We start from the raw sequence: 16,684 nt of genomic DNA, 5'->3' as shown, positions 1-16,684 counted from the left end.
CTGCTGGTGAGCTGCTGCTTGGCGGGCCACGTCTGTGTGTGGGACGCGCAGACTGGGGACTGCCTCACGCGCATCCCTCGCCCGGGGTAGGTGCCCGGCCCCTTCCCAAACCCCCACTCCTCCCACACCCCCTGCCCGTCACCCCCCTCCGTCCTCACTCCATCATCCCGGCCCCCCCCTCCCCCCGCCCCCGACAGGCAGCGCCGCGACAGTGGCGTAGGCAGCGCGTTCGAGGCCCAGGAGAGCTGGGAACGGCTGTCCGACAGCGGGAAGGGGGGCCCAGAGGAGCCGGGGGACAGCCCTCCTCTGCGGCACCGCCCCCGGGGCCCTCCGCCGCCCGCCCTCTTCGGGGACCAGCCAGACCTCACCTGCCTGATCGACACCAACTTCTCAGCACAGCCTAGGCTCTTGGAACCCGTGCAGCCGGAGCCCCGGCACCGGGCCGGCTGCAGCCGTGCTCGTGACGGCCCGGGCTATGACTTCAGCCGCCTGGTGCAGCGCGTGTACCAGGAGGATGGCCTGGCGTCCGGGCCCGCGCCCGCCCTGCGCCCGCCCTCCCCTGGGCCCGGGCCGCCCCTGACCCCTGAGGAGGAGGGTGGCTATCCTCCGGAGAAGGGCTCCCCGTCCCTGGCCTGGGCCCCCAGTGCAGACGGCTCCATCTGGAGCCTGGAGCTGCAGGGCAGCCTTATCGTGGTGGGGCGGAGCAGCGGCCGCCTGGAGGTGGGTAGGGGCCCAGGGCGGGCAGAGGGTGGTCCCATGCGGCTTTGAGGGCTTCCCGGCCCATAGGTGCTCATCGCCTCTGGGCCTGCAGGTGTGGGACGCCATCGAGGGCACACTGTGCTGCAGCAGCGAGGAGGTGTCCTCAGGCATCACTGCCCTCGTCTTCCTGGACAAGAGGTGAGCGCACTGGGCTGCTCGCCCTGTCCCTAGATGTTTCCTTCATCGTACTTTCCGGTACTCAGCCCCTGTGAACAGCGGGTAAACCACTCGGGGGAGGGGAGACACCTGAAGCCCTCATAGTAGGCCCTTGACCACTGAGATAGTGTACAAGAGGGAAACCATGGAGATTTCCCCCATTAGCCTATCACTACTGACCTGATCAGGTCTTAGGTGCGTTCTCAGTGGCAGAAAAATGTTTTTTCAGAATTTTCTTGTGAAAACACCCCTTCTTGGTTGGTGCTGGACACTTCGCTTGCCTTCTTCCTTGGCATGCCTGTTGGCTATGGGTGCTCCCTGGGCTCCATCTGTGCCCACTCCCTGTGGGCCCAGGCACCAGAGCTTTTGCTCCCCATTCTGGGCTGATAAACCCAGTTCTTGCTGGAACCAGATGCCTCCTGCGCAACATGTCACCTGTCAGTCCATGCTGGCCTGCCCTCTGGGGATCCCTGACATCTAAGCTAGAGCTGGAGCCTTTTTCTTCTCAGGGCCAGGGTACTCATTGCTCTTAGCTCTCCGGTTCTGGTGGCAGCTGTTATTTTTGCCCCGCTAGCCTGTGCTTGCACAGGCCGTGGCCCGTACCCTCCCTTCTAACCTGGCCAAGTTTGTTGGGTTGCTCCACACTTGGAAATTCTTCCCCGTTGCTTGTATTCTCAGGCTTAGGAAAGGCCCCCAGGTCTCAACCCAGCCCTCTGACATCATACTTTTGCAGGCTCTGGTTCAGACCCTTCAAAGTCAGAGCTTCTAGGCCTTTTGCTGGAACAAGATTTTATTTTTTTTTTTTAAATTCTTTAAATACTTTATTTTTGAGAGACCTCAAGTGGGGGAGGGGCAGAGAGGGAGACACAGAATCCAGAACAGGCTCCAGGCTCTGTGCTGACAGCAGAGAGCCCAATGCAGGGGCTCCAGCCCACAAACCGTGAAATTGTGACATGAGCCAAAGTCAGACATTTAACCGACTGAGCCACCCAGGCTCACCCTGGAGTAAAATTTTAAACTCCACTCACTTTGAGGTGTTGGGGCCACTGGGCAAATGCCCCCATCTTTGCTTAGGAATTCTTGGGCTGTGAAGATGATCTTTGTGGAAAAGGGAAGTAGAGTGGGTGGTGCTCGGATTGAAGCTGCTTTAAGATGGTGTAGACAGCAGTACCTCCTGTGGCTCTGCACACAGCCTCTTGGGGCCGATTGCCTTCCCTGAAGCCCCTCCATTAGCTCTGGGCTGTGGAGGCAAACCCCACTCCCCACGTGCTTGTTTTTAAACTTCCAGTCTTACATGATTGTTCTCCAGGTACCACTTCATCCACTACCCCCCATGACCACCCTGTGAAGGTGGGTAGTTGTCCCCATTTCACAGATGAAGAAACTGAGGCACAGAACAGAATTGTAACCCGGGTCCCTCAGCTTCAGCATGTTCCACAGCCCGTGCCCTTGCCTCCTGGCCTTGGTCACTATGTCTCTGTTCCCATATACCCAGTGCAGTTGACCTGTCGGGTGCCCACTGTGCTGGGCCCCAGGCCTGGGCTTTTTGATGGAGAGCCATCAGCAGCCACTCTTTTCCAGGATTGTTGCTGCCCGGCTCAATGGTTCCCTGGATTTCTTTTCCTTGGAGACCCGCACTGCCCTCAGCCCCCTGCAGTTCCGAGGTCAGAGGGCCTGTGCTGGGCCGTTGCCTGCACCTGGTGGGTGGAGCGTGGTGGCTGCCTGCAAGGTGTCTTCTTGGAGATCACTTACTGAGCCTGTTATCCCCAGGGACCCCAGGGCGGAGCAGTTCCCCTGCATCCCCTGTGTATAGCAGCAGTGACACAGTAGCCTGTCGCCTGACCCACACTGTGCCCTGCGCACACCAGAAACCTATCACAGCCCTGAAGGCTGCAGCTGGGCGACTCGTGACTGGGAGTCAAGACCACACTCTGAGAGTGAGTCAACTCCATTTCTTGGGTGCTGGGGAGCATTTGGGGGTCAGCCAGGGAGAGGATGCAGAAGGGATTTCCTGGCCAAAATGTAATTGGGAAAACGCCTGAGGTCAGAACCTGATGCCTGTCCCTGCCCCAGGTGTTCCGTCTGGAGGACTCGTGTTGCCTCTTCACCCTGCAGGGCCACTCAGGGGCCATCACAACTGTGTACATTGACCAGGTGAGGGGGCCATGGGTGGGGTGTGGGGATACCAAGTCATGGGTTTTGTTTCTGATTCTGGGCAGCAGTGAGGACCCCCCCCCCCCCACCGCCACTCCCAGGGCACCGGGACACCCTTGGGCATGAAAGTGTTCAACCAATGACCCGGCTTCCCTGGGCCTATTCCTCTAGACCATGGTGCTGGCCAGTGGAGGGCAAGACGGGGCCATCTGCCTGTGGGACGTACTGACTGGCAGCCGGGTCAGCCACATGTTCGCTCACCGTGGGGATGTCACCTCCCTCACCTGTACCACTTCCTGCGTCATCAGTAGTGGCCTGGATGACCTCATCAGCATCTGGGACCGTAGCACAGGCATCAAGCTCTATTCCATTCAGCAGGTGGGCACATCGGGGGCCACAGGACTGTTGGTATTTTAGAGAGGGAGTCAAGACACTGAGTTATCCTGTCTTTGCCTCCAGGACCTGGGCTGTGGAGCAAGCTTGGGGGTCATCTCCGACAACCTGCTGGTGACTGGTGGCCAGGGCTGTGTCTCCTTTTGGGACCTAAACTATGGGGACCTGTTACAAACAGTCTACCTAGGGAAGAGCAGTGAAGCCCAGCCCACCCGCCAGATCCTGGTGCTGGACAATGCCGCCATTGTCTGCAACTTTGGCAGTGAGCTCAGCCTGGTGTATGTGCCCTCTGTGCTGGAGAAGCTGGACTGAGTGGGGCAGGAGCTGTGGTGCAAAGCTGAAGCTGCCTCTGAACTGTTCTGCCTCGTTGACTGTAATAATATTAAAGTTTTGGGTTTTTTTAAATCCCATCTGCCATGGGCCTTTTGAACCACTTGCATCTTGCCCTAGAGCTGCTCCATCAGTTCTGCATGCCCGCCCTGTACCCCCACACTTAGTCACCTGCTTCTGAGAGCTGCTCACAGGGGTGGTTGCAGGGCACCACAGGCCGCCTTTAACCTTTCCGAGGTGTGGATGCCAAGGGTGGCCCCACCCACCACCTGTCCACATCCAAGCCTGCTAAGAGGTTCTGGCTCCCTCCCTAAGGCAGCAGTGGGCAGACACTGGCCACAGAACAGATCAGTTGATTACTTTAATAGCAAAGAGATGAAAAATGTCAGGTCCCACAAAGGAGCAGAACTTGACCCAAAACCCGCGATACAGCTCAACCCCACAGGGGTGCGGGCCAGGCCAGATAGGGCTGAAGGCAGCAGGAATGGGAGTGAGAGGCCCTGCTAGGCATGGGCAGACTGGCTTGGGAGATGATATAGTGGAAGAACCAGGCAGGCAAAACCTGTTCAGGTCTTGTTGAGTGTCCAGAGCGGATCCAGAAGGCTAAGAGGGTCATCGGTGGGCCTGGCAGCCCGCAGACCCTGCCCATTATGGGCCTGCAGAAAGTTCTGCTTGCTCATCCGCTGCTTTCCTCGCAAGGAGCTGTCTAGGGAGAAGGCCTCAGGAGTTAGGGAGGCCAACAGCTCCAGGGAGGAGGAGGGGGGCTCCAGGCTGGGGGCCTCAGGTACTGGCTGTTCCTCCTCAGGCGGGGGGACCTCAGGCAGGGGTGAAGAGATAGGGGGTGGGGAGGAGGAAGGGAGCTGGGCAGACTCTGGGAGGCTGGCTGGTGGCAGGCCTGGGGGCTCTACAGGGCCAGGGAGGCCAGCAGCTGGAGAATCAAGGCCCCCATGAGGCCGGATGCTAAGCTTGGCAATGGTGGCCTGGATAGAGCTGATGGGCACGTCTCCACCGAGGACCAGGTCCTGGGAGTCCTGAGGAAAGTGATTCTGTAGAGACAGAAGCACGTGAGGACGAGACCACCAGCCTGGGGCCGGGCTGGCCCAGTCGCCCCCAGGGGCTCCTTCCTCACCTTCTGACTGATCCCTGTGCCGGCTGGAGCCCTGCTCAGAGCGGGCACGCCATGGCGCTGCAGCACCTGCTCCACGTGTCTCACCACCGCCTCATGGCAGAACCTGAGGTGCAGCTGCGGCGGCGCCGCCCGGCCCAGTCAGTTGGGCAGGGCCTCACCTCCCCAGTGGCAGGGTCCCCGCCCCGAACCCAGCAGCCCAAACCCTTACTTTCTCCTGTAGCATGTGTTTCCTCTGCTGCCGCATGCGCCGCACGAGCTGGGGCAGCTCTGGGATCCCGTTTCCGGCCTCTACCTCCTGCACGGCCGCGTAGAGCAGCGCAAAGGCCCCCGTGCGGCCCACTCCGGAGCTGCAGCAGGGAGGGGTCGTGAGGCCGGGGACCAGAGGACACCCGCCGCTGTCGCCCGGGCCGAGCCCTACCTGCAGTGCACGATGACCGGCGTGTGCAGGGGTCGCTGGTGCAGGTAGTGTGCGTGTACCTCCTGGATGAAGCGGAGCAGGTTGCTGGGGCTATCGGGCAGGCCTCTGCAGGGGTGGGGGGCAAGACCTGTGAGCTGCACCCATCTGAGGTCCCGACCATCCCCGCCCCGCCCCGGACCAGCAGACGCACAACTCAGGCCATGTGGGGAAGTGGAGGTGCACGAGCGAGCGCTTGAGGCTCTGGTCTCGGAATTGCAGGCTCAGCACGCGCTCCACGTGGGTCTCGGTGGTGCGGACGCTGCTCAGCGCCAGGCTCAGAGCACCGTGCACCATGGGCTGGCCCCTCTCAGTGGGGAAATAGCGTGCCACCTTTTGCTGAGGGACAACCAGACGAAGCAGTTAGAGCTCTTTCCAGTGTCCCTCTTGGACACCCCCTCCCCTTCCCCTTCTTACCTTCTCCATCTCAGCCTCAGACACTAGCATGACAATGACCGACACCTTCTGCTCGTGCACCATGAGCCAGAAGTCAGCAGCTGTGCCGGGCAGTGGCGCCTGGGTGGCCACCAAGGGCGGACAGTATGGTGAGAGCCCCTCCACGCGGCTGGCGTTGATGTAATCATCCTTGCCCGAGCGCAGCACCACGCGGTTACTGTCATAAGGCATGACGTCCTGATGCCGGTTCTTCAGCGAGTAGCAGCGCGCGATGGCGATGGACCGGCCCCGAGCGTCCTGTTCCTGTGCATCCTGCAGCTCTCGCCACATGGCATCCAGAGCCCCCGCGTCGCCCAGCTGGCCCCTAAAGGCCTCCAGCTCCTGCTGCAACTGCTGCAGCCTCTCAGGCCGCTCGTAGGGGTCCCGCTCAATCAGCCGCAGGGCCTGTGGCCGGCGGCCCTCAGCCGCGTCCACCTTCATAGGCTGCAGCAAGGGCTGCCCACCCCCGGGCGGCTGTGTGCCCCCGTGCTGACTCTCAGGACTGGAGGAAAGGAGGTCTGCGGCTGCAGTGCCCCGGCGCACGCATGGGGGCGGCTCTGCTGCTGGGGGCCGAGGAGGTACTGGGCCAGGCCCCGGTGATGGGGCCGGTGAAGGCACCAGGTGGGGGTTGGGGGTGGGCTGGCCAGCAGGTGAGGGGCCTCGAATGGAGAGAGGGGCTGCTTGGGGGCCCAGGGGCCTGGGGGAAGGGGCAGGACCATATGCCAGGGTGGGATGGGGAGACTGAGGTGGCCCAGGGCTGGGGAAGGGCAGAGCCCCTGAGTGGGGGGGCAGAGGGTCCTGAGAGGGGCCTGGGTAGAGCTGTGTGTGCAGGGATGGTGTGGGCTGACCCAGGACACCAGGCTGAGGGGTAAAGGGATAGGGAGGCTGAGGGGGCTGAGGGGGCTGGGGGGCCTGGAGGGGTACCCGCCCCTGAGCCTGGGGTGGGAAAAGGTTTGGATGCTGGAGTGGAAGGGGTTGCTGGGGCCTAAAAGCCACTCCTGTGGGAGGAGGCGGGGGCTGGGGGCCTACCCTTGGGGCTGGAAAACCTGGGGGAATCCCAGGAGAAAAGTGGTGCTGGGTAGGGGGAGCTGTGAGGGGTTGCTTGGCCCCCAGAGGGTAGGTATAGGGTGCAGGGAGCAACTGTGGCTGTGGTGGGGACACTGGGAAGCAGGGTTGGGGAGGAGCAGCAAGGCTGGGGTTTGGCCGTGGTGCTGTGTGGCTGGAGATGGGGGCCTGGATGCTATCCACCGTGGTGGTGGCTGGCCGAACCCCCATGGCCAACTCGGGACCTGCAAACTGGGGAGGTGGGGCTGAGGGCAGACCTGCCACTGGTGGGGGTGGCCCTACCCCCCCATAGGGGCTGCTCACCATGCCATGCTGTGGGGAGGATCGGGGCACAAGGCCCAGCTCTGGTGTGTAGGCAGAGGCTGGGAAGAGGGCAGGTCCAGGGGCCACAGCCATTGCAGGATGTCCTGGGGCCTGGGGGGCCCTGGGTGGCAACATCTGGCTGGGGCCCGAGTAGGTACCAGGAGGTAAGGGACCTGAGAGATAGTGGGATCCCGGGCCCGCAACACTGGGGAAGGGGCTGGGAGGAAAGTGGAGAGGGGCGGCGGCTCCCAAGTAGATGTCAGGGGGCCGTGGACCAGCCACCATGTCAGGGGGCAGGCTGCGCAGCTCCTCAGGCAGGTCTCCCATCTCCGCCTCTCCTTCCTCCCTCCGGGGCAGCAGCGGCTTTGGGGCTGTGGGCCTCGGGGGCGGCTTCTTCTTCAGCTCCCTGTGTAACAAGATGAGGAAGTCGTGGAGCCAGACCCCTGTCGGTCTAGCGTGGGTGTGGGCGGGAGCTGCCTAGGGGCCTCACCCACCTGTCCAGGAGCTGCTGGCGGGCAGCCTCTCGGGCCTGGCAGGTGGACTGGGTCCGTTCCAAGAGGGCTGCCACCTTGCCCTCCAGGTCTGCATAGAAGTCCTTGCCCTCTTGGGACTTTTTCATCAGGTCCTCATAGGCTTCATAGGAGGCCACCAAAGTCTGCAGTGTGGAGTTCCACCTGGTGGGCAGAAAGGCCAGCAGGAGGTGAGCAGCTAGGCTGAGCTCTGGGCAGGAGTCTAGGCAAGAGCAGAGGGCCAGATACTGACTTTTGGTCCAGGTCACTGAGCACCCGCCGCACGGCCGCATACTGCACATTGGCCTCTGTCAGTGCCCGCAGGACATTGTCCTGGGCCGCCAAGTTCTGCTCCAGGTACACCCTCAGCTGGTCATACTTCTTCAGCTGCTCCTCAAATAGCTTCTGCGGGAAGGTGGTGGGGGGTGGAGGATAGATAACTCAGGGCCTCTCTACTTAGGGGTGAAGCCCAGAGTACCTCCCCCTGCTCACCCACCCACCTTCATCTCTGAGTGGTCCGTGGTCACCAGTGAGGCAGTGATGTCATCCTTCTGGATAAGCTCGCGCAGCTGCTGCTCCAGGGACACACGCTGGTCCCGCATCTCCTGCACCTTGGCCAGGATGCGCTTCAGATTCTGCAGCACAGCCTTGTCCTCTGGGAGCAGCAGTGGTCGTGAGACCAGAGACTCCAGCTCTGCCTCCCTTGCCCTGGGGACGGGAGGGACTCACCTGGGGTGAGGGCTGGTGTGGGCAGGGCAGCCCGGACCTGGTCCAGCGGCCCGCTGAGCAGGCGCAGGTTACCGACGTGCAGATTCATGGCGCGGTGCAGCTCGCTGTTGGTGAAGGAGGCCTTCTCGTGGACCTCCATGTACTTGGCCCAGTCTCGCTTCACCTCGGCCAGCTCCGCCCTGGAGCCGGCTCCTCCTGCCAGGCTGGCCCCGGACTGGCCCAGGGCCTCCTGCAACTTCTGCTCGAGCAGTTCATCCTCCTCGAGCAGCTCTCTGATGTCCTTCAGGGAGGCCTCCACATCCGTGAACACACCTGACAGAACTAGGGGTGTTGGGGTGGGGGAGAGGTTAGCTCCTGAGACAGGCACATCAGGGCACACAGGGTGCAGGATCCACGGAGGCATGGAGGTGGGTGCTCGTGCCCAGTGCTCAGAGGTCTAAACTCCATCCTCGGTGAACAGAGGACACAGAGGCGGCCGCTACAGCTGACCTCCCCAAGCCACTTGCTTCTCCCCGTTGCTCACCTTGCATGGACTGGACAAGGTTCTTGACGGTGTCAGGCCTGACACTGAGAGCTGCACACTTTTCCATAAGTTGGGGTGGGATGTGGCTGTACGCATCAAGGTTGTCTACGGTCTCAGGATCCAACTGCATCGAGTCCATGAACTGGCTGTGGGGGCATCGGGACAAGCTGGGTGTTGGCCCAACTCCTCACTTCTCTCCTGAGGGCAAGCCCCACCACTGAAACTAGGTCTGAAGTCCTAGCAGAGGGCAAATTTGCATCTTGACTACCACTGGAGGTCTAGCCTGGCCCCACAGAACAGACCCAGGGCACTGCTGAAAAAAATGGAACAGAGGTACAATATCCTCCCAAGACCTGTGACTTTCACCCTATAGATACCCAGCACCCAAGACCATGGGCAGAAAAAGCAGAGCTAGGAAACCTGGTGCAAGAGGACATTCACTATTCCTCTCCCTGCTGCGGGCAGCACTGGGAACCCCACAGAGGTCTGCTGGGTACAGCTCCAGCCCCACACTCACTCCAGGACTTCATTCTTGTCCTCAATCTTGGCCATCATCTCCCGAAGCAGCTTGGCCTTCTCCTCGCTGCAGAAGTGACAGAGCAGTTGCTGGAAACCTATGTCCTGAGACATCGCAACCTCACCTGTGCTAAGAACGGGGCCAGCCCCTCCCGCCCACCTGTATAGCGATGACGCTTCGTGGGCAGCCATGGGTACCAATTTGGCGAAGATGTCAGGGCCCGTAACAGCTGGGTCTGTGGGGTTCACTGGTAAGGGCTTCACCAAGGGGGCGCCTGGGAGGGAAAGGAACAACTGGAGACCAAGGCCACACAAGATCTGAGCCTGCCCTTGTTCTGTCCTCCCGTCTTCACCCCCTACCCCAAGCCTCAGCCTCTGCTCAGCTCCAGACCTTTCACGGGCTGCAGGGTGTCCAGTACTGGGACAGCCTCGTGGTAGATGAAGTCATTGTCCTTTTTGGCAGAATTGTACCTGGAGTCAGAAGGGGAAGTGGCGAGTCCAGCAATCAGTAGGGATCCAGGACCTAGCCTCCTGTGGGGGGCCACTGCTCTTAGGTACTCAATGCAGGCAAAGGGCTGAGACCCTTCCCAACAAACAGGAACCAGGGCCAGCCCCAGCCCCACAGACTCACTTTCCTCCAATGACATCCATAGTGAAGCGCAGTGCATCTTGCACAGTGTCAGGCTGCCCCTGGAGGACAGGGAGGGTGGGGGAGAGGGGGTGGGGAGGACACTCGGCACTGAGCAAAGCCAGTGTCAGGACAACCCTCAGCCCCACCGTGTACTCTCCGGGCTCTAATGCTCTTCCTCAGCTTTACCTTGGCCAGCTTGATGGCTTCATTGAGCTTGTCCAGGGCACTCTGGAAGTATGCGACCTGTAGGGGGTGGCAAGCAGAGCCCAGGCCATCTTTCCCTCATCCTGCCACCCCATTAAGCCCTGCCTGGCCATCAGATGACCCATTAGAAGACCAGAAGCTGAGAAAGCAGCCAGGCACCAGCCCAGTCAACAGCTTAGTGTCATCCCTGCCCCACCTCCTCAGGCCTCTTGGGATAAGGGTGAAACAGATGGGACAACATACAAGAAACACCAGGTCTATGGCCAGAGGTGGCCAAGGATGTGGGGGTGGGGACAGCCAGGACAGCTCCTCTCCAGCACCTTCCAGGCTGGACTCCATCCTAACTCCCCGGCCATGGCTCACTTACCCGCTCCCCAAATTTCTGCTGCTCCTCAGCCTGCTTCCCCATGTGCAGCTGGCAAGAGAGAAGATGCCACCACTTACTTCCCAGCCATGGCAGCCTCGCCCCCAGCCCATCCCAACCCAGTGGTCACGGTGCTCGCACATGGGCCACAGCTGCAAAGTAGAAGATCTTCATCTGAACGAGCTTCTTCCAGTCCTTCTGGATCCGGCCCAGCAGTGAGGCAGTGTCAGGGTTCTCCAATGCCCGGCACGCCTCCTTGTAGTAATCCACCACCTGGGAGCCAGGATGGGGCCATGAGTGAGTGACAGGAGTGAACCAAAGGTCTGTTCTCAGTCCCTTTAGGGCCACCGCCCACCCCCGTCCCTACCTGTGCACTGATGCGGGCCACCAGAAAGCTCTTCCTGTTGTCCAACATTGATTTCTCCAGAAGGCACTCCTGAGCCTGGCCCTGGACCGACAAATGCAGGTGCACTCACTTGTTCACCCAGAGATCCTACCCTTCCCATCAGGGGGACCACAGAAGGAAGATCCCCTCCCTTGTCCTTTCTCCTCCAGCCTCCCCTACTCCAAGCAGCACTGCCCTGTTCTGATCCACTGGGGCTCAAGAGATCAAAGCCAAGGCCCCACTGCCATCTGCACAGGGCCTGGTCCAGGATCCAGCACCAGCTATCCCATCCCCCCGGATTCAACCAGGCCCCAAAAAGGGCATCTCCTCACCAGCATGAGGTTGACATTGAGAGTGAGGATCTGGCGGCTCATGTCAACGCTGTAGGCATGAGGGAAGTGCTCACGCAGGTAGGCAAAGGCGCCTGCTGCGCACTGGAAGTGAGTGCAGGACACCTTCATGCCCTGGGTGGGTGGGGGGGGGAGAGGCAGAGGAGTGGGTGGGGGGTGAGAGGCAGAGGATGGCCAGAGGCAGAGCCAGACAGCTGCCCGTGTCCACTCCCACAGGGCAGGCTGCAAACTCTGGAGGTGAAGGACACTCAGCACCCCTCCTGGGTTACGTCCTCTATCCCGCCCGCTGCCCCTCCCCTCCTCACCTCCTCAGACACTCGCTTGTCCATGGCCCCCAACATGGAGTGCAGTGCCCCTGGGGAGTCAGAAGACATGGTGTCAAGGCTGGCCCGGGGCCATTCCCCAGGCTGCCCCACATCTTTGTCAAGTGTAAGGCAGAGGGGGCAGCCTTGCCACTCAGGAAAACAGGGATCTGAAAACTGGGGCAGCTGGCCCAAGGAAACAGAAGTCCAGCCCAAGCCCTCAGCCTCCTGCTCTACACCAGGCGGAGTGCAGCTGGAGGAAGGAGGAACTCCCATCCATAGCCCCCAGCCTACAGGCCCAGTCTTGAAGCCCCAGGGGTGCCTACACGGGACTCTGGGGCTCCCCAGGCTCCTCCCCTAAGCCACACTAAGGCCAAGTCATCAGGTCTAGCTGAGGCCACCCAGAAGCCAAGGCAGCACTGTCCAGTCACAGGCAACAGGTTGCTACTCTTGGCCAGAGAACAAAGCAGTGACAGTGTGCAGCAACCTGTAGAGCTTCTCCCCAGCAGGGTGGCTGCCCATTGCCCAGAAAAGAGGCACTGGAAGAGCTATGGGGGAGGCAGTGAAGGGGTCAGAGGTGAGGGCCTTCTGTCCATGAGCACACTGCTTTTGTGACCTTCTGCTGAGCTGAGATCCTGGCTTGGCAGGCCTGGGAGGTAGGGCCATGGAGAAGGGGTTAGGCAGCTCACCCAGGTTGTAGAGAATGCAGGCCTGCTCATATTTGATGTCCTCATGGGCCACAGACTTGCCAGAGAAGATCTCGGTCCTGTAGACAGGCCACCCCCATCATCTTAAGGGAAGGAGCTGGCCAGGGCCTTGAGGCCAGGTGAGGGGACCAGCCACCCTAGTGCAGGTCAGAGGGAGGCCTGGGGAGACCGCACCAAGCCATTCCTCATCCTCTGCAGCAAGGAAGGGGGCGGGGAGCAGAATAAAGGGAGGGGACACCCCCACCATCCAAACAGCCTGGGCTGCCCCAGGCACCCTCCTCCAGGCTCCCCCCAGCCCTGCCTGCCGGCTCTCACCAGGTGACAGGAACGGCGGCCTCCTGGCCCGAGCCCATGGGGACCCGACTCTGCAGGTAGTGGAGCTGGCCTAGGTACTTGCGGAGGACACTGCAGCCCTCAAAGTCCCGTGGGACACGGACAGCATTCTGGGGGGCAGATGGGAGAAGCAGGCCTGCCATCATTTGGGGTAGAGTACAGGCAGTCCTATCTGCTCACAGATGGCCAAGGAATGCGCATCTGAGCCCAAGAAAGCCCACAGCTATACCTGTAGCTGCTCAGCACCCGCCCCCCCCCCCCCCACCAGCCAGGGCGGGCGGGCTGGCTCAGTCACACCTTGCTGGAAGGCAGTTTTAGAACACACATTAAAAACGTTAATGTACGGCCGCCTGGGTGGCTCAGTCAGTTAAACAGTCTCAGGGTTTGTGAGTTCCAGCCCCACATCAGGCTGTCTGCTGTCAGCTCAGAGCCTACTTCAGATCCTCTGTCCCCACACCCCCCAAAAAACCCAAATATTAGGGAAAAGTTAATGTACTTAATGCTGACGCACAGTTCTGAATCTAAAACATACAGTAAAAGATACCCAGCAAATCAAATGCTTGGATGAGCACACAGTATTATTAATAGGGCCAAATACTGGATGCCACCAAAACTTCCATTAAAGAGGATTGTTTAAATAAATATGCCAAGCCTACCCACGAAAGAGAATACTCTACAGCCACAAAGACTGAAGATAAGAATCTCTATTATGTTTAGATGTTCATGACAGATTTATTGTTGGGCAAAAAACAAACAAAAAAACTAACAGATGAGCAGTATGATTTCATTTATGTAAAATCACATAGCTACTGAGAGCCGACTAGGTATATACACAAAGACAAAAGATTTTAGAAGGTTATACACGAAAATGTTAAGTGATTACCACTGGGTAACAGGGTCTAAGTAATTTGTCCTATTCTCTATATACATACAGAGATACATGTTTGATACCCTATTCTTTATATTGAACACTTTTACTCTTTATAAAAAACAAAACTATTCCCATTTTGGGGAAATGAACAAAGCAGACAAAACCTGCACTCAAAGAGAAGGGTAGACAACATACTCTCCAAGAAGCAAGCGCCCAAAACAAAGAAGGGATGGGCCAGAGGCACCTCGCACACCCTCACCACCCGCTGGGAGGACCAGCCCCCTACCCTGGCCTCCGGCAGAGGGCTGGCACCTGCACTGCTCCGCAGCTCTCCCCTGGGCCCTGGCCCCGCTCCCAGCGGGAATGGAAGCTCCCTTGTGGAGCAGTCCTCAGGGGGCCCAGGGCAAGGAGAAGGCTCACAGCCAGGCTGGTAAGGTGTGACGGGTCCCTCAGGCCAGGATTTCTGGAATCTAGTCACCACCCCCTCCCCACCAGGACCTCTGCCATCTTCAAATACCATGAGGACTTAACATTTTCCTTTAGGCTGACCCACTTTTCAAAGTGGAGCCACATCCTAAGCAGCCACCTCTCTGAAACAACAAATTTGATGTGCTAGCTACACATTTTTTAAAACACGCAATAAAGCATATACAAAAAGATTAAAATAGAAAAGATTTGCCTTTGTACTTCCTAAAACCACTCTGGGAGACAATGGAAGCAACCCTCCCCCCAAGCCACACAACTCCACAGGCACTTTTAGTCCAGCCAAGAAACGTGGCCCTCCATGCCCCATCTGCCATGTTCTCTGTCGCCAACAAGTGGAGAAGCCAAGCAGAACAGGAGTCAGAAAGGAAGCTCTGAGGCCACACCACTCCCATCCCCCTCACAAGCCCCGCACCACGCCTGCCAGCTCTATGCTCTATAATCCTGGAACCCAGAATTTCAGTTGCATCTAGAAGATGTTCTTAGACACAACTCTTCCAGCCCCTGGTTTACAGATGAGGAAGCTGAGGCCAGATTGTTAAAGGAGGACTGCTTACAGGTTCCCAAAGTACATCCACTCTACATTTCCAGAGTGAATCACTGAGTTATAGCACAAGCTTAATCTGACTTACGCTGCCTCTGCTTTGTAGGTCTCCCTGTTGCGACACGTTTTCTGTAATTCAATATAAACTAGACCAGTGTTAAAAAAATGCTGTAATAATTTAGTTGCTCTTATTTTTTCTCCATGTATTGCTGAGCCTGGGAGGTTTTTTGGTCTGGATTATATACAAAAAGTTACTTTACTGAAGAAATATGAATCCAGTCCAATTTTCACACTGTTTGGATGAAAAAAGTAGGCTCCAGGCTCTGAGATGTTAGCATAGAGCCTGAAGCAGAGCCTGAACTCATGAACCGTGAGGTCATGAAGTCATGGGACGAAGCTGAACGTTTAACCGACTGAGCCACCCAGGTGCCCCTGACCCTCAGCTAATTCTTGATGCAGAGACAGCCTACAAAAAACAAACAAAACCAGAAAACCCTGAGTAAGAGAAAGATTCTGATTTCCAGAGTCACCACATCACTAGATTCAAATGTCCAGTTTTCAACAAAAGAGCACAAGGCATACAATGAAGAAGTATGGTCCATTCAAACGGAAAAAACAAAAAACATAACCCAGAAACTGTCCCTAAAGGGGCACCTGGATGGCTCAATTGTTTGAGCGTCCAATTCTTGTCAGCTCAGGTCACAATCTCATGGTTTCATGAGTTTGAGCCCCCCCATCAAGGCTCTGTGCTTGAGATCCTCCCTCTTTCTCCGCCCAACCTCTGCTTGAGCTTTCTCAAAATACATAAATTCCCTTGAAGAAGACTTGGTGGTAGATGTACTAGACTAAGACTTTAAAACACCTACTTTAATTTTTTTTTTTTTTTTTTGAGAAATGGAGAGACACTGTGTGAGCAGCGGAGGGTCAGAGAGAGAGGGAGACAGAATCAGAAGCAGGCTCCAGGCTCTGAGCTAGTGGTCAGCACAGAGCCCGACGCAGGGCTCGATCCCACGAACCATGAGATCATGACCTGAGCTGAAGCTGGACACTCAACCAACTGAGCCACCCAGGCACCCCATAAAACACCTATCTTAAAGATGCTCAAAGAACTGGGGCTCCTGGATGGCTCAGTCAGCTAAGCATCTGACTTCGGGTCAGGTCATGATTTCACGATTTGTGAGTTCAAGCTCCACATTGGGCTCTGCACTGACAGCACAAAGCCTGCTTCGGATCCTCTGTTTCCCTCTCTCTCTCTCTGCCCCTCTCCAGTCTGTGTGCTTGCTCTCTCAAAAATATACATTAATAAAAATAAAAGTAACTTTTTTAAAAAGATGCTCAAAGAACTAAAGGAAGATATGGAGAAGGCCAAGAAAATAATGTCAGGAAAAAGGGAAATATCAACAAAGAGAAAATGTAAAAAGAAACCAAAAAAAAAATTCTGAAGCTCTAAAGTATAGCTACACTGAAAAATTCACCACTAGACTGAAAAGCAAATTTGCACAGACCAAAGAATCAGTGGACTTGACAATAGGACAACTGAAATTACCAAGTCTAAGGAACAGAAAGAAAAAATACTGAATAAAAGTGAACAGAGCCTAAGGGACCTGTGAAGACACCTTTAAGCAGACCAACAAAAGCACTGCAGAAATCCCAGAAAGAGAAGAAAGTGACAGAGAAAATATTTGAAGAAACAATGGCCTAAAACTTCCTAAAATCAATGAGAGACATAAAGCTTAAAAAACTCCAAGCAGGATGAACTCAAAAGATCCACACTAAGACACATGCAGTCCCCAAAGACAAAGAGAATCTGGAAAGTACCAAGAGAGAAGTGGCTCATCACACACAGGAGATCCTCAATGAGACTGTCAGCAGACCTCTCACCAGGCACTCTGGAGACCAGAGGCAGGGGGGCCATACAGTCACAGCACTGACAGAAAACAACCTGCCAAGGCGCCTGGGTGGCTCAGTCAGTGAAGTGTCCGACTTGATCTCAGCTCAGGTCTTGATCTCAGGGTCGTAACTTCAAGCCCTGCACTGGGCTCCACACTGGACATG

General features: G+C 57.6%; 2 protein-coding genes across 4 annotated transcripts in view; one reads left to right on the top strand and one right to left on the bottom strand.

Annotated features, from left to right (window-relative positions):
* Positions 1-3,872, top strand: part of SCAP (SREBF chaperone) — a 36,482-nt gene extending 32,610 nt beyond the window's left edge. Inside the window, exons 15-22 of the mRNA XM_029917868.1 lie at positions 1-86; positions 198-720; positions 812-897; positions 2,497-2,579; positions 2,686-2,852; positions 2,989-3,069; positions 3,241-3,447; positions 3,529-3,872. Of these exons, the coding sequence (XP_029773728.1) occupies positions 1-86; positions 198-720; positions 812-897; positions 2,497-2,579; positions 2,686-2,852; positions 2,989-3,069; positions 3,241-3,447; positions 3,529-3,774 (1,479 nt within the window). The 3' untranslated portion in view covers positions 3,775-3,872. The remainder of the gene's footprint in view (positions 87-197; positions 721-811; positions 898-2,496; positions 2,580-2,685; positions 2,853-2,988; positions 3,070-3,240; positions 3,448-3,528) is intronic.
* A 267-nt stretch (positions 3,873-4,139) lies between these two features.
* PTPN23 (protein tyrosine phosphatase non-receptor type 23) overlaps positions 4,140-16,684 on the bottom strand; it is a 32,538-nt gene continuing 19,993 nt past the window's right edge. Inside the window, exons 1-24 of one of the 3 annotated variants that reach the window (XM_029919237.1) lie at positions 16,448-16,561; positions 12,714-12,841; positions 12,381-12,457; positions 11,695-11,744; positions 11,372-11,503; positions 11,022-11,102; positions 10,796-10,927; positions 10,658-10,705; positions 10,273-10,329; positions 10,087-10,145; positions 9,847-9,986; positions 9,616-9,730; positions 9,457-9,522; positions 8,940-9,085; positions 8,417-8,737; positions 8,188-8,342; positions 7,941-8,092; positions 7,673-7,852; positions 5,793-7,584; positions 5,530-5,714; positions 5,340-5,444; positions 5,130-5,268; positions 4,922-5,035; positions 4,140-4,838 (exon numbers count right to left, since the gene is read on the bottom strand). In XM_029919237.1, coding sequence (XP_029775097.1) covers positions 4,359-4,838; positions 4,922-5,035; positions 5,130-5,268; positions 5,340-5,444; positions 5,530-5,714; positions 5,793-7,584; positions 7,673-7,852; positions 7,941-8,092; positions 8,188-8,342; positions 8,417-8,737; positions 8,940-9,085; positions 9,457-9,522; positions 9,616-9,730; positions 9,847-9,986; positions 10,087-10,145; positions 10,273-10,329; positions 10,658-10,705; positions 10,796-10,927; positions 11,022-11,102; positions 11,372-11,503; positions 11,695-11,744; positions 12,381-12,457; positions 12,714-12,751 — 4,764 coding nt within the window. In that variant the 5' untranslated portion in view covers positions 12,752-12,841; positions 16,448-16,561 and the 3' untranslated portion in view covers positions 4,140-4,358. Of the gene's footprint in view, positions 4,839-4,921; positions 5,036-5,129; positions 5,269-5,339; positions 5,445-5,529; positions 5,715-5,792; positions 7,585-7,672; positions 7,853-7,940; positions 8,093-8,187; positions 8,343-8,416; positions 8,738-8,939; positions 9,086-9,456; positions 9,523-9,615; positions 9,731-9,846; positions 9,987-10,086; positions 10,146-10,272; positions 10,330-10,657; positions 10,706-10,795; positions 10,928-11,021; positions 11,103-11,371; positions 11,504-11,694; positions 11,745-12,380; positions 12,458-12,713; positions 12,842-16,447; positions 16,562-16,684 lie in introns of those variants that run through there. The other 2 variants (XM_029919235.1, XM_029919236.1) reach the window with 2 other exon arrangements.

Source organism: Suricata suricatta, chromosome 12, assembly GCF_006229205.1.
Source record: "Suricata suricatta isolate VVHF042 chromosome 12, meerkat_22Aug2017_6uvM2_HiC, whole genome shotgun sequence".
In the NCBI taxonomy this organism is placed as follows: domain Eukaryota; kingdom Metazoa; phylum Chordata; class Mammalia; order Carnivora; family Herpestidae; genus Suricata; species Suricata suricatta.
The sequence above is the reverse complement of the archived record's forward strand: the minus strand, read 5'-3'. Positions and strand labels throughout refer to the sequence as shown.